At 39.5% G+C, this 16,313-nt stretch overlaps 1 protein-coding gene across 2 annotated transcripts in view; it reads left to right on the top strand.

Annotated features, from left to right (window-relative positions):
- The window catches only part of GXYLT1 (glucoside xylosyltransferase 1), a 136,159-nt gene that overhangs the window by 33,691 nt on the left and 86,155 nt on the right, over nt 1–16,313 (top strand). For both annotated transcript variants that reach the window (XM_053716726.1, XM_053716727.1), the window contains one exon: nt 12,321–12,572. In XM_053716726.1, the coding sequence (XP_053572701.1) occupies nt 12,321–12,572 (252 nt within the window). The remainder of the gene's footprint in view (nt 1–12,320; nt 12,573–16,313) is intronic.

Here is a 16,313-nt window from a genome sequence, read left to right as displayed (position 1 = left end):
GGAATTTTAATTTGGTTCTAAGAATTTTGCAGGTTGCTTTTTTTTGAGCCTATGCTCTATTTGGATAACACAACTTTTTTGGAAGGTTTTGTTTCTTTTAGTAATTTCTGCTGTTACAGGCCTGCTTTTTCCTATTGGCTTCCTTATCTGGTTTACCATCAAGCTAAGGTGTTTTTTTTAACGCTAGTTTTTATTTCTTGTCTTAAATGGTGTTTTATACCATTTTACTCATGAGTTTGTTGTTCTTAATCTTGGATCTAATCCAAAAGATTTTAAGAGAGGCTTCTTCATATTTTGGATATTGTTAGAGCTTTGGAATTCTATTTGCAAGCTAGAGAATTGTTTAAAATCCTTGTGTTTTTTTTTTCTGGTTTTAGGAGGGGTCAGATGACAACAGCAGTTTCGTTGGCTTCCTGATTGAAGCTTTTGATTCAAAAACATTTTTTGGTGCTGGGTTAGATTCTTCCTAAACATTTTCTGCCTATTCTACTAGGTCATTTACTTTTTCTCTCGGTTTTTTAGAATGAGTCTTCTGTTGATCAAATTTGCAAAGCAACTAATTTCGCTCATAGGTTTATTTGAAGTCTAATATTTGGATTGTATCCTTTTTAGTGGCAAAAACAAAATATCAAGCTCTCCTTCACTGAGATATTTTTCTGCAATTTCTTCTAGGACCACAACTGGCTCCTACATTTTCATAAGTCTTTGTCCCACACAGAATCTGGCTTTTTTGGGAGCTCAGTTCAACACACAGGTCTGGTTTCCCTGCTTCGGATCTACGTCAAGTCGCAAATATGTCAGCATATCGATAGATGAAAATATTTGGGCATATGGCTTCACTAATTAATTTTGTGTAGTGAGTGAGATGGAGGGATGCGTCCATTCCAGTGTAATTTTCTTTGTCATTTCAATGAGAGTCAGGGTCTCTCTCTTCAGATTAATTTTATAGGACAGCTAAGAAAGCTTCTTCATTGTATCAAATCCAAAATCTTTCAAGAGGTCTTCCTCTTGCAGAACCAGAATGGCTTTTACTTCAGACAGTTTCCAACAAGCACAGAAGGGGTGCTGTATGCAACCTTTATGCTCAGGCAGATTTGGACAATCACATTCAGACTCTGTCTTCAAATTTTCATGAAATCAGGGCGATCTTCCAAGCTCTAGTGACTAGTTCATTTTCAAAGTTGCCTTTCAGGTGAAATGACGGTTATGACAGACAACAGAACAATGTCTACATTCTGTTTCAAGTAGGGACAGCAAGTCAGTAAGCCTTGAGGGAAGCCTCTCTAATTTCTGTGTTAGCTCAATGCAATCTTCAGCTTCTGAAAGCTGTCCACATTATAGGCTCTATGAATGTTAGAGCAAACTTTCTCAACAGTAAACCAGTTTCACCAACAGAATGGCAGCTCAACAAGAAGCTTTTCCTGTTGAATGTAGATCAATGTGGCATTGCAGAGGTGGCTCTAATGGCCCCAGTCTCAATCGCCAGGTTCCATGATATTTCACGTGTTTCCCAACTATTCAAGCTCTAGGAGTGGGTGCTCTGTCTCAGAAGGGAGATTCGGAGTTCAATCTGATCTTTTATGCTTCCACCCTTTCCTCTTATTCCTCATAAATCCCTTCAGAATTTTAAGGGAGAAAGCAACATTTATTTTGATTCTGCCCTTTTGGCCTTGGAGATATTGGTTTTCTTTAGTCCAAAGACTAGCAGTTCAACCTCCATGGATTATTTTATTTTAAAATGACAGTAAATTCTTAAGAGTCTTTTTGTCATAACAAAAGATCTTCATCAGGGCCAGGTTCCTTCAAATACACTCAAATCCTGGCAACAGGATCAGGGCCAAACCAAAGCTTCAGGTTACGGGTGCCAGCAGGGTGTGGTGGAACAAACCTCCAATAATACAGCACATAAAAGAAGCTCAAAATCTTCCAATTTATTCAGTGGAATAAAAAACAAACATAGGAGGCACATAACGCCCATCCAGGTTCCTTCAAAGTCCACCATCTGTAGCGGGATTATTCAAGCTATTTCCAGATATACTGTTGCAGATATTGGGCAGAGACTATGACTAGCCACTCCAAACAGTCTCCTTCCCTGATAGACAAAGAGTATTATTTATCAAGAGCAAAAATCGGTGAGCGTTGTAAGCTAAAGTCAGTAAATAATTTTGTTGATTAATTCCAATTATAGTAAATTATCTAACTTTTTAATACTCAAAATCATATAATACATTGAAAGTGTGTGTGTATATATATATATATATATATATATATATCATCTCTCTCTATCATCTCTCTCTATCATCTCTCTCTATCATCTCTCTCTATCATCTCTCTCTATCATCTCTCTCTATCATCTCTCTCTATCATGGACGTCTCCCATTGACTCAAAAAAGCATACACAATAAAACCAATTTAAAAAATAAAAAAAATAGAAAATTCTGTTTAAACTTTAGAATATTAAAAAGCAAAAATCTTCCACCAAATGCTCGTTCCTCACAGTTCATAGCATGGAATTAATTATTAAATGCAGCGATGGTAAGCTGGTTTAAACCTCAAGTTCCGAATAAAATCTTTTTAATGCTGAAACTTAGCAAGTATTACTAAAATAATGTCACACATCACCATTACAGTTCAGAAGATTACTCAAAGATACTATACATCAAGTAGTGGCACAAACATGGGGTGCCTTTTTAGAGTATGATGTCAGTTATTGAGGATCTCTGGAGTGCCCCTCTTGCTGTCGTCGATACTCCACCTGCTCTGCCCGATCATGTTTTTCTTTGTCATGCTGTCGTCATCAAACACCCTATGAGCCGGTACCTGCAGACAATCCATGTGGGAGCTTTCTCTTAGATCCTTTACACTGATCATGCACTTGAAGAAAAAAAGAGTTGACAGCGCTAAAAATGTATTGGGACCAAAACTTTGTACTGAGTCCCAAATTCCCCAATTATTGTTAAAGGGACATAAAACAGTATGAACTAACATAGTTTTGTTTGCTGCAAGCTCCCCCCTGGGCATTTCCATAAATGGAAGGTGTTATCCAGGCAATAGCTTCTGCAAAATACACTCATGCATGTGCTTGGTAGGGGGCAGGGTCACATGACATCTGACTAATGCAGTGAACAGTAATGCTGAAGCTTTCACAAAGCATGTGACATTATCCAAATGGAAACGAGCAAGCCTCTTGGCAACAAACCATAGCAGTACCAGCTGTCCCTCCTCAACCACCCCTTACTTGCATAAGTAATTATCCTCACGTGCACACTTTGTTAAATGATAACTCAGGGTTTGGAGTAAGACCCTGATAAGGGGGATGGAGCAGGCTACACTTGGCAACACTAAAGTGTAAGTTATTTTGCAGATTTTTGGAAATTTTATTGAAAGCTTTTTTTTTTTTTTCACAATTTTTTTTCACAATTTTTTTTTATTTTTTTACCTCAGTTCACCCTTTTATAATATGCACAAAACTTAAAATGTTTTATGGCACTTTAAAGGGACAATCAACACCAGAATGTTTGTTGTTTAAAAAGATAGATAATCCCTTTATTACCCATTCGCCAATTTTGCATAACCAACACAGTTATAATAATACTTTTTTATTTTTTATTTTCAAAAGAGCTTTATTTAGATCAAATGAGCATACACGTCATGAATTGCATGTACATAACATACATTGAGAGTGTTACATTCATATGTCATATAGGACAACTTTAGAACATAAAATCACTCTCTTTAAATTGGTGTACTTCTTGTTTGGTCCCAATATTAACTGTTTAGACCTCTCTTGGGTCTTTAACAAAATCACTAATAAACTGTATTGGGCGTAAATAGGAATACGGTTTGGTAGGGAAACTGAGGGAGAGGATAGTAAAAAGTTATGTTATTGTAGGTGATGTGGAATAGATATATCTGGCCAAAATTGAACTGACTCAAACTAGAATTAAAACTGAAACTAGGTTACTTATAGGAAGCACTTTGTGCTTGTTATAAATTGGATGGAAGTTATCTGTGGGGAATATAAAGAATGTATATGGGTATACTTGGAGATATATTGTTATCTAGGGTTATGAGACCAGGGTAGTATAATTAATCGTCAAGGTATTTCTCATTAATCAGCATTCTATATTAGTGATGTCACTATCTAGCTGATATGAGAGTATATGTATATATATATATATATATATATATATATATATATATATATATATATATATATATATATAATATTAAATAGTTATTAATTCCCTTATCAATATTTCCAGACATGCTGTGAAGCTTATATACCCATTGTTAACTTGTTAGGCAAACAAAGATTAAACTTAAAACACTTCAGAATCAAAAATCAACTCAAGATTTAGCATATACGTACTGAATTTATCAACTTTTTTTTTTTTTTTTAGTGTGGCTTTAGCCGGATGCCTTTTTTTTTTTTTTTTTTAATCAGCCCCCAGGCTTTCCCTGTCGGCATTGTAAAGTCTAGAAAGTTTTTTTGTGAGAACTGGATATGGCGTGTTATTAGTCAATAGTACCACCTATGAATCCGCTTTTGTTGTTTGCACGGGTTGTAGGCATCGTGTTGTTATGCCTACTGTAGAAGTCGCTACTTTGGGCGTCATGTTCTTTAAGAGTGCCCTCCGTTTTGTTGTGATTCGGCCCAGCGATCGCGGTTGACCGGGAGCCCCCAACATGCTCCTTTGGGAGCGAAATTTGCACTGGGATATGATCTGTCTGCTGAGATCGATTTGGGATTTTAGCTGGTGCCGATGTTTGAGTTGTGGTGTTGGTCAGGAAGTGTCCTCCGTTGTCGAGGTGCATCAGAACCTGACTTGTGACTTTATCGGGTATGCTACCCGAATCAGGTAAAGACCCCGTTATCTGATGAGGCTTTCTATGGGGAGGAATGTAGAATTGTAGTTTTGCAGGGTTCTTGTAATGATCTGTGTTTGTTGTTATAAACGCTGTATAAACACCATTTTGCTTGTCAGCATCAGGGGATCTTTCCCGGCAAGTGTTTAGTATATTGCTAGTGCAGATCTTCTTTATCAGGAAATCATATGGTGCGTTTTCAAGAAGTATCTCTGATTCTTTCCAGCCTTTCAAAAGGTGATACGGAGTGGGTTTGTGATTCCATTTCTCCTGCGTAGGCTATAGATGAACATGAAGTGTATAGATTTTGCATGCAGCTCTTCCCCTCTTCGATTGTGTGATTCTCTGTATATTTTAGTTATAAGGATGAGGATGCAGTAACCTTACTGTTTTGATATGTTCAATTAGGGCTGAACACCTCGGCGTGCCGAGGGGGGTGCGCTTTCTGCGTGGTAGCCGCCGCTGTAGGCCTTCTTCGTCTGATCTCTAGCTCTAACGTCAGAAATGCAGCTAGATTTTCAGTGTATAATGCAAAGCTGAGCTATGCAATTGTATACTAAGCAAATTACTGGGATATAACTGTAGGATGCCTCCTATAATCAGTGGATTATTTAGAGATCGGTTGAAGCTCAAGAGAATTGCGACCACTTAGGATCACTGTTCGGACACGCCCCCCCATAATACACTTTTTCTTCCTAATGGGAAAGAGTCAACAGCCGCATTCATTACTTTTGGGAAATAAGAACCTGGCCACCAGGAGGAGGCAGAGACACCCAAGCCAAAGGCTTAACTACTCCTCCCACTTCCCTCATCCCCAGTCATTCTTTGCCTTTCGTGTCAGAATTTGTTTTATCTCTTATGGAGGGTAGTACTCTTTGCAATGGGACAGGAGTTTTAAATAGCTATCTAAGCTTCTCACTGAGGGCCTAGGTGAAAGTTAGAGTCCGGAGAAGCAGGGAGAGCTCTGCTCTGCGACACCATCCTGACTCATATTAACAGCTCCTACAGCAATAGGAGTTGACGAGTTTCGCAGACTACTTTCTTCTCTCAAGTCCATGTCAGGAGCGATGCTACGACCTGTCACACTTTAAGGGCCATGTTCCTGTTCCACGGCGTAGATTCTGGTAAGGTCGTTTCATTTTTTATTATATAATGTTAACACAGAAGACAGGGTCACAGTGTGGTGCCTTTTTATCTTTATAGAATCAAGGGTTAATATCTCCTTAGGGGGATTGGAAAGAGGGGAATAATAATCTTATGTGTTTATTTGATTTTATGCTGTTTTATGTGTGAGATGTTATGGGCTCTTAGGCTGTTATGGAATATGCAGGTTTCACTTTCACTTTGAGAGCCATGCAGCTTACAAGCTTGGCGTGCTTTCTCTTATAGCAGGGACGGTCCTGCATTGTGCACTATGTGATTCATTCCCTCCTTCGTGACTATCAGAGAGGAGTCATACATCTCTGTACTGTCTGGGTCATAGGAGGTGGTAAGTGCCCCAGCCATTGGGGTATAGAGGTGCCATTATTTTATTTAAAAAAAAAAAAAAAAAAAAAAATGTTTTATCTCTCGGTTCTCCGGTTATTGCACTAGTGATGGAGGATTCGGTTTCTTTAGTGGGCACACCCTCTTTTCCTAAAGAGCAATTTCTGTTTATATGGGGAGGAGGCCCTAGTTCCCCCTCTCAATTATGTTTGATATCATGGAGCCGTCCACCTCTGAGGAGTTGTCGTTCAGTGAGGTGCGTACCCTGCATTATCTCTATACACATGCAGTTTTCCCGTAGCATTGCTGATCCTCCTTCTGGAGGGGACCTTTTTTCTCCAGACGTTACTGCATAGTTCAGACGGCGGTGTCTGCGGCCTTAATGCTTTACCTCGCCTTGTTAAGCGCAAGAAAAAGGTTACATATTGCACTCCTTCCCAGAGTACATCAAATAATTTTTGGATTTAACTGGTAGGGTTATCCGAGGATGAAGTTCTTTCTGAGGCTATGAACTTTCTTGGTCAGTCTGCTGCCTTTCAACCTCCCAGCTGCGGAGGAACCAGACTTTAGTTTTAGGAATTTGCGCTTCTTCTAAAGGAAGTTTTTGGCGAGTTCAGGGGTTCCAGAGGTCATATTGCCTGATGAACCTTTATTTCCTAAATTGAATAGAGTTCGAGGACAGGGTGGTGCCTTCCCTTCCCTGCTCCTGTTGTCCCGGGTATTCCACCTTGGACTGTACAGTTCCCTGCGGGTGTGACTGTCCCTGAGTGTTGTGCCTTTCGTTATAGAATTGCGCGCCTTTGCGGTCTGCTCTTTGAATGGGCACCTCCATTAGACATGTGGGGATGATGTAATCTCCTGATAGTCCATGTATTGACATCTTTTCCAGTTTTTTTTTGAAGATCAGGGCTCCATTTGGCTGGTCCTGCGGTAGGCCTGTTTCTTTTTGGGCGTTGACCTAAGGGTTGCCTTGTATTTTATTTTCATCCGTCATTCTGTCTGGTAGCTGTTTAGACACGTGGCACCACTCTGCTTGGCTGGTCCGGTAGAGGCACCTAGTGCTCATGTTATCCTCTGTGTTCAACTAAGCATTGTAGAGGACCGGTGGGTCCGTGAGGCAGGAAGGATTGTCTCAGTCCTTTATAGCCTTCAATTTGGATGACTGGGTCAGTGGATTTCCGCTGCGTCTCTCTCCTAGAGCTCCTCCCCATGTAGTGGAGGGTTGGTGGGCTTACGCCCTCTTGCCGCCGAGTTGGGCGGTTTGGCCTTTTTTTTTTTTTTTTTTTTTTTTGAGGCCCTGGGAATTGTCCTTCTGGACTTAGTTCTCAGCAGCTAGTAGTTTATTGGGTAGTTCAGCTGCCTTGCAGCGGATGGGTTGCAGAATGTGTCCAGCTGCAGCTATTACACATTGACTGTGTACTGGCTAGCTGTTTTTTATGAGACCTTTTGGTCTTCCTCTGTTTCCATGTGAGTTAGGGACCTGGGTTCCCCTCCGGGATATGGTTGTTCCCTGTTAGGGGCACTGGGGGTGGTCTCCTTGGGCTCTGCTCGGAGCTGGGGATGCTGTGCGTCATTTTTTCTCTATGATCCTCTGATTGTATGGAGGTGATGCGGAGACCAACCTTTGCTCAAGTGATTTTGGCCTTGGGGTATCCCCTTGTTTGTTGTCCTGCGACTGTGTGAGAGTCTCTGCGCTCTAGTGTCGTTGTACGACTTTTAATGCCTTAGCTCCTTTGGAGCATTGGACTTTGGCAAGGGGTGGTCTCTTCCTTGGGTCGGGGCTTGTGAATTATCTTGTTATCTGGGTTGATATGGATATTGCATTGTGTCTCCCTGTGGTCTGTTTTTTTTATATCAGACGGGGTGTTAAGTTCTTGGGTATTGTTTGTTTAAACAATTGGGGGTTCGGTTCTGTTTTCTCCCTGGTGTTTCCGGTTGTTGAGGCTTCGCTCAGTGTTTCCCTTTGTGGAATTGTTGCCAGACTTTTTGGCTCTAAGGCTGGTTCGGGGTTCCTGGGAACTTGGGCTATTTCCTTTTACTTGGACTAATTGACCTTGTCACGGTTGGCCAGGTTGTCTGAGTGCTGATGCTCATTGGGCTGGACTGGCGCCTTTATGGTTGGTTTCCCTTGGTCAGCTTGCTGTGGTAACCTTATGGATTCACTGCTGTGCAGGCGAATGGGTTTGCAGTGTTTCTGTTGCAGCTATTACACATTGGATGTGTGTTAACAAGCTAATTCCTTAGGGGGATGCCTTCCAAGTTCATCTGCATTGGAGAATGATCTCTGGCTTTGTGTCTTGTGGGCAGGTGCTCTGCCTTTTTGTCCCCATCCTTTTTCTTACGGTGGCGGGCTTATTCTTCTTATGGAGGTGTGGTCCTTTTTCTAGGGATTCTCTTGGATTCAGGGGGTTGGAAATGAGTTAACCTTTCAGAGAGGGGTGTTTTTCTCTGGGTTGTTACATTCCATCTGGAGTCTTGCTGGCTCTGTGTCGAGACTATGGTGGGCCTTTTGTTAGATTCCTTTAGGTCTACGGCCTTGTCGTCTGTTGGCACCCGTGCTCTGTTGGGATGGCTGTCGCCATTCTTCCGCTCGTTTTTGAGCTAGTGTTGGGGTTCTTCTGTTCCCCCGTTTCAGACCTGCAGATGCTTGGGCTGGCCCGGCTGGGAGTGGGTTCTGAGATGCGTTGTCATCTTCATGATGTAGGTTGGCATAGTAGCTAGCTCCCTGGGCTTGCAAGCAGAGGGTTCAGGGTTACCATACTCCTTCGGGTTCTGGGTGGAACTTCTCTCTCTCTTGGGGGTGCAGTGGGCCTCATTGAGGTTATGTGCTTCCCCTTTTAGAGCCCTGTGTGTAGGTCTGGCGGCTTCGATTGCCTAGAGTGTGCCCTCTGTCTGGGAGTTTTCTTTTGCAATCTGTTCTCTTGCTGGTCGCTTGTTACTTCTCGGTAAGTATTCTTTTGTGCCATCCTGATGATGGTTGCGTGTTCTTGACTCAGGGTTTTTTGTCCTGGTCTGTTACACGTTCTTTTTTTTTTGTCTGAATACTTTAGTATTCTTAGCTCTGATGATGTGAGGACTCTGTTGTCTTTCGGTGCTTTGCACAATGTTTCTCTGTTTAGATGCCCGGTCCTAAACCTCTGGTTTCTGCTTGGTCTGGGCGTAGCCTCCCCTGGTATGTCAGGATCTATTTGGATATTTGTGAGCTGGGCTCGCTGTTGGGTTTTCCTTTTATGGATTTTGTGGTGACCTTTCGGTTTCCCTTCAGTTCTTCCTTGCCCTATCCCTTGGGGAGTTTAGGCTGGTGTTCCCCTCTTTAGTGAGGGGTGAGTGGTGAGGTACCTACTGTTGGGCGACGATGTCTCCTGGAGGACTGTTGGCTCAGTTGAGTCAGATTTTGCGGTGTCTTGCTAGGCTTCTGAACTATCTGCTGGTCAGTGTCTTTGGGGCCTTTTTAAAGTTTTCTCGGCTTCTGTCGAAGCAGGGTTTTTGTTGGTAGTGGTTTCAGGCTTGGTGCTCTCACAATGGGCCGCCTATTGTACCCTCCAGTTTTGGCATTCAGTGTCCTCTTTAGCTTAGGTATGGTTTTCCCAAAAGTAATGAATGCGGCTGTGGACTCTTTCCCATTAGGAAGAAAAACATAAATTATGCTTGCCTGATAATTTCATTTTCTTTCGTGGGAAAGAGTCCACAGCCAGCCCCCCCGCCTGTTGGTTTTTTTTTTTTTTTTTTTATGTGGGGCGTCTTAGTTGTATTCTTTGGACACCTTTTCACCCTGATATTTCTTCTACTGTTCCTTGTTCCTCGGCAGAATGACTGGGGGATGAGGGAAGTGGGAGGAGTATTTAAGCCTTTGACTGAGGTGTCTTTGCCTCCTCCTGGTGGCCAGGTTCTTATTTCCCAAAAGTAATGAATGCGGCTGTGGACTCTTTCCCACGGAAGAAAATGAAATTATCATGTAAGCATAATTTGTTTTTACCTGTGTGAATACCTTGCTTGCCGTGCTTTTGGTCCCTGAAAGAAATTCATGATAGGTTTGCAGTTTTTCTTTTCCCGAAGCTAAAACACCATTTTGATGCTCCAGATTGTTCATTGACAGGGGTTCTCAGACCTACTTGAGACACATTTTTCCCTCTCAGAAAACCGGAAATAGAACAGAGGAGCGTGTGAAGTACTTGTGCTGTGACAAAAATTCTCCCTTGGGCCCTGATGATCAATATAAGTAATGGCGATGTATTCAAAAGTGATCTTTTTCGGGATTGATATTTCGTGTTTGTGATATAAATATTTTATAGAAGACAGTAGCCACGACTTTCTAGTTTTATTTTATTTATTTATTGCCTATATAAGTTCTCACTGTTCTGAACGTTTTATACTTCTTATATTGCGACCGACTGAGGGTAAATCTGGTATATAATATGTACACAAAAAAGAAACCTCAAAGTGAAAGTAAATCCTAGCGTTTTACAAACGCTAGGATTTACTATTGAAACAAATAAAGGGGACTTTCATTCATGAAGTATAAGGTACTTCATGTACAAAGCTCCTTTATTTGATTCAATCGATCGCTGCTCTTAGCTCCTACAGCAGCCCACGGCTAAAAAAATGTTTGGCTAAGAGGTGACATTTTTACCTCTTAGCCAATAGCAGTGCAGTAAATCCGGCTTGGCGCCCATGGGAGCCGGATTTACCGCACGGCTATTGGCTAAGAGGTGAAAACGTCAGCCCTTAACCAAATATTTTTTTAGCCATGCTCTGCTGTAGGAGCTAAGAGCGGCGATCAGTTGAATCAAATAAAGGAGCTTTCTACATGAAGTATCTTATACTTAATGAATGAAAGTCCCCTTTATTTGTTTCAATAGTAAAACCTAGCGTTTGTAAAATGCTAGGATTTACTTTCACTTTAATTTGTGAAAACACACCAAAAAGGTTTCAAAACTGAGGCGCTATTGAGCTAAATATATGCAGTATCTGGCTATCAAATAATTAAAAATATATTTAATAATAAAAAAAACACAGAAACAAAAGGGTTAAAACATACACATATTGAAATAGGTTAATACAATAAATCAATGTGTATATACACACAGCCCAGCAGACATATGGAGGGCAATGATGAATGGCAAGGACAGATTCCAATGAACAAATAGCGGACGATAAGGATATTGGAAATCCAGGGACTCCTAATGCAAAACAGCCAAAAGGAGAGAGTGATCCGGGGCTCCTGTAGTGAGACAGGGAATCCTTGTCACAAAGTATGAAAGTACAAGCAAATAAGGTGTAACTCAGTACTTGCAACCGGGTAGGATAGTACCGTCCTCACTCGTATAGAAATGTCTCCAACCGGCACAGGAACTTTGTGTGTGGCTTCCAACTTCAACCAATAGCTGTATACGAAGCAGTCTCAAACAGTTCAACAAATCTGACCGCTTGTTTAATTGCGGTTGTGGTCGTCACTAGAGTTAGTGTGCTGACTACGGAAGCCTAGATTGGCCAAAAAACAGCATTGCATTTTGGCAGACATGCCTTTCTCAAGCTCTTGAGAAAAGCACGTCTGCCAAAATGCGTTGCTGTTTTTTGGCCAATTTAGCTGCAGCACAATGGACCTTAAAAAATTAAAGGACCATAATAGTAAAAAAATGACATACCGAGCAGGGTTTAAACAGTCATGCAGGGTCAATAGTCTTAAAATGACATGCCTTAATGAATTAGAGCATGTCATTTTTCGACTATTATCACCCCTTAATTCCAACAGACTTTCCAAAGAGTTTATCCATGAACTGCTCTTGATTTTGTACCTTGTAATTGCTAACAAAGTTAAATGATTAAAAAAAAAAATGTCTTGTATACATAAATTTTGCAGTCCATAGCTGTGCATATATACTTTGAATGTTACTTATTTTTTGAACCCAAATAAGGTGTATTTGTTTTGAATAATACTACTAATAATATCTATCATGTCTCCTTAGGTAATTCTTAAAGATGTGGATTCCCTTTTATATGTGGACACAGACATTCTATTTTTACGGCCAGTAGATGACTTATGGTCATTCCTTAAAGCTTTTAATGCCACTCAAATTGCTGCTATGGCTCCAGAACATGAAGAGCCTCGTATAGGGTGGTACAACCGTTTTGCAAGACACCCCTACTATGGAAAAACTGGCATAAATTCTGGAGTAATGTTAATGAATATGACGCGTATAAGAAAGAAGTATTTTAAAGTAAGTGAAATCCACTTAAAAAAAAAATAAAAAAAAATATATATATATATATATATATACATATATACATACAGTCCCAAAGAAACTCACGCTCAGCCACTGCGTATGGGGATTTTTAAAACAGGCCATGCATTGAGAAAGGCTCCAGGAGGAGCCGAAACGTTTGGAACAGGCTTTTGTCTTTTTGTCAAAAGCTTATTTGAAAACTTATCCCTGTCCGTTGTGCCTGTTTTAAGAATCTCCATACGCAGTGGCTGAGCGTGAGGTTCTTTGGGACTGTATGTACACATTATTTAACAGAGCACCAGGGTAACTACTGGTTGGCGTGTGAGATAGAGATATATATATATATATATATATATATATATATATATATATATATATATATATATATATAATATTTTATATATATATATATATATAATATTTTATATTTTATATATATATATATATATATAATATTTTATATATATATATATATATATAATATTTTATATATATATAATATTTTATATATATATATATATATATAATATTTTATATATATATAATATTTTATATATATATATATATATATAATATTTTATATATATATATATATATATATATATAATATTTTATATATATATATATATATAATATTTTATATATATATATATAATATTTTATATATATATATATATATATAATATTTTATATATATATATATATATATATATATATATATATATATATATATATATATATATATATATATATATATTTTATATATATATATATATATATATATATATATATAATATTTTATATATATATATATAATATTTTATATATATATATATAATATTTTATATATATATATATATATAATATTTTATATATATATATATATATATAATATTTTATATATATATATATATATAATATTTTATATATATATATATATATATAATATTTTATATATATATATATATAATATTTTATATATATATATATAATATTTTATATATATATATATATAATATTTTATATATATTTTATATATATATATATATATATATTTTATATATATATATATGTCACAAAGCATTTAAGGCAAAGTTGCCCTGTTTAATGAACAGTCTTACTTGGCCCCTATGGAATCATTATTTTTGTTTCCCTATAGCCTAGCTGGCTTTGTCCTTGGTGTAGTGCCTTGTGTATTTGTGTGTGATATCATCCTTTGAGTAATTTCAGGGTGTATATTGGTTTTTAATATTTCTTTTGTATAATGATGATAGTCCATAGTGCTCCATAACATGTGGGATATAATTCCCGCCACTAGGAGGAGGCCAAGAACCCACACAAGAGCTTGAATTCCCTCCCATCTTTCCTCGGTTTTTGTTCTTGACCTCTCAGGAGAAGTTTGAGAGTAGAGGTGTTAAAGCTACTTGTCTACGGATTAATGTTTGGAGCTCAGACCAATGTGACACCCTTATCCCTGGGATATATCATTTATAACGAAGACAGAAGACATTTCACAGGAGCTGAATGATACAGGTACATAAGGAATACCCTGGTATGTGCACACTGTATGTGCATGACTGGGACTTCAGTCATACCTACCCTCAAGCGTTGCAGGGACTTGTCCTTATTCTCCCCCTGTGGGATACAGGCGTTTCCTGTATCCCTCTGCAGTACACGTATCAGCACTAGAGGGGCTCTCTATTGGATACTGCTGCAGCTTGCTGGGTTAGCTGGTGGAGAGGTGCTACTTAAGGTTGGTGACTTACCAGCACAGGCCAGAGGTACTCTGACACAGGTACAACATAGCCAGGGGTCTTAGCCTGCTCTCCTCCTTACACACTTTTTTTTTTTTTAGGTATCTGTTGATCATGTGAGACTGATGCCCTTTATAGCCATGTGGCAGCTCTGGGCACCCAGTTTTGGCACTTCAGAAAAAATGGGTGTATGGCAATTTAAGAAAACATCTAACTGCTCTGCGCAGTTAGCCGTTCAATAGGGGACAATTTGCTTTGGTAAGGGGGTCAGTTTATTTGCAGTTTGTGGGTATCTTTTAGTTGTACAGGGAGTGCAGAATTATTAGGCAAGTTGTATTTTTGAGGATTAATTTTATTATTGAACAACCACCATGTTCTCAATGAACCCAAAAAACTCATTAATATCAAAGCTGAATAGTTTTGGAAGTAGTTTTTAGTTTGTTTTTAGTTTTAGCTATTTTAGGGGGATATCTGTGTGTGCAGGTGACTATTACTGTGCATAATTATTAGGCAACTTAACAAAAAACAAATATATACCCATTTCAATTATTTATTTTTACCAGTGAAACCAATATAACATCTCAACATTCACAAATATACATTTCTGACATTCAAAAACAAAAACAAATCAGTGACCAATATAGCCACCTTTCTTTGCAAGGACACTCAAAAGCCTGCCATCCATGGATTCTGTCAGTGTTTTGATCTGTTCACCATCAACATTGCGTGCAGCAGCAACCACAGCCTCCCAGACACTGTTCAGAGAGGTGTACTGTTTTCCCTCCTTGTAAATCTCACATTTGATGATGGACCACAGGTTCTCAATGGGGTTCAGATCAGGTGAACAAGGAGGCCATGTCATTAGATTTTCTTCTTTTATACCCTTTCTTGCCAGCCACGCTGTGGAGTACTTGGACGCGTGTGATGGAGCATTGTCCTGCATGAAAATCATGTTTTTCTTGAAGGATGCAGACTTCTTCCTGTACCACTGCTTGAAGAAGGTGTCTTCCAGAAACTGGCAGTAGGACTGGGAGTTGAGCTTGACTCCATCCTCAACCCGAAAAGGCCCCACAAGCTCATCTTTGATGATACCAGCCCAAACCAGTACTCCACCTTGCTGGCGTCTGAGTTGGACTGGAGCTCTCTGCCCTTTACCAATCCAGCCACGGGCCCATCCATCTGGCCCATCAAGACTCACTCTCATTTCATCAGTCCATAAAACCTTAGAAAAATTAGTCTTGAGATATTTCTTGGCCCAGTCTTGACGTTTCAGCTTGTGTGTCTTGTTCAGTGGTGGTCGTCTTTCAGCCTTTCTTACCTTGGCCATGTCTCTGAGTATTGCACACCTTGTGCTTTTGGGCACTCCAGTGATGTTGCAGCTCTGAAATATGGCCAAACTGGTGGCAAGTGGCATCTTGGCAGCTGCACGCTTGACTTTTCTCAGTTCATGGACAGTTATTTTGCGCCTTGGTTTTTCCACACGCTTCTTGCGACCCTGTTGACTATTTTGAATGAAACGCTTGATTGTTCGATGATCACGCTTCAGAAGCTTTGCAATTTTAAGAGTGCTGCATCCCTCTGCAAGATAGCTCACTATTTTTGACTTTTCTGAGCCTGTCAAGTCCTTCTTTTGACCCATTTTGCCAAAGGAAAGGAAGTTGCCTAATAATTATGCACACCTGATATAGGGTGTTGATGTCATTAGACCACACCCCTTCTCATTACAGAGATGCATGTCACCTAATATGCTTAATTGGTAGTAGGCTTTCGAGCCTATACAGCTTGGAGTAAGACAACATGCATAAAGAGGATGATGTGGTCAAAATACTCATTTGCCTAATAATTCTGCACTCCCTGTATTTTTAGTCTATCTGAGGCACTGACATTCTTCCTCTTCACTCTGGAGCTGCTGCCGAGCAGGAAAGCAGCCTAAGAGCCCTTGGCCTGCAACTTTCAAGCTGTTTGTCATCAAATCTTCGAT

Source organism: Bombina bombina, chromosome 6 (genome assembly GCF_027579735.1).
Source record: "Bombina bombina isolate aBomBom1 chromosome 6, aBomBom1.pri, whole genome shotgun sequence".
NCBI lineage: Eukaryota > Metazoa > Chordata > Amphibia > Anura > Bombinatoridae > Bombina > Bombina bombina.
This window is presented reverse-complemented; position numbering and strand designations above follow the sequence as displayed.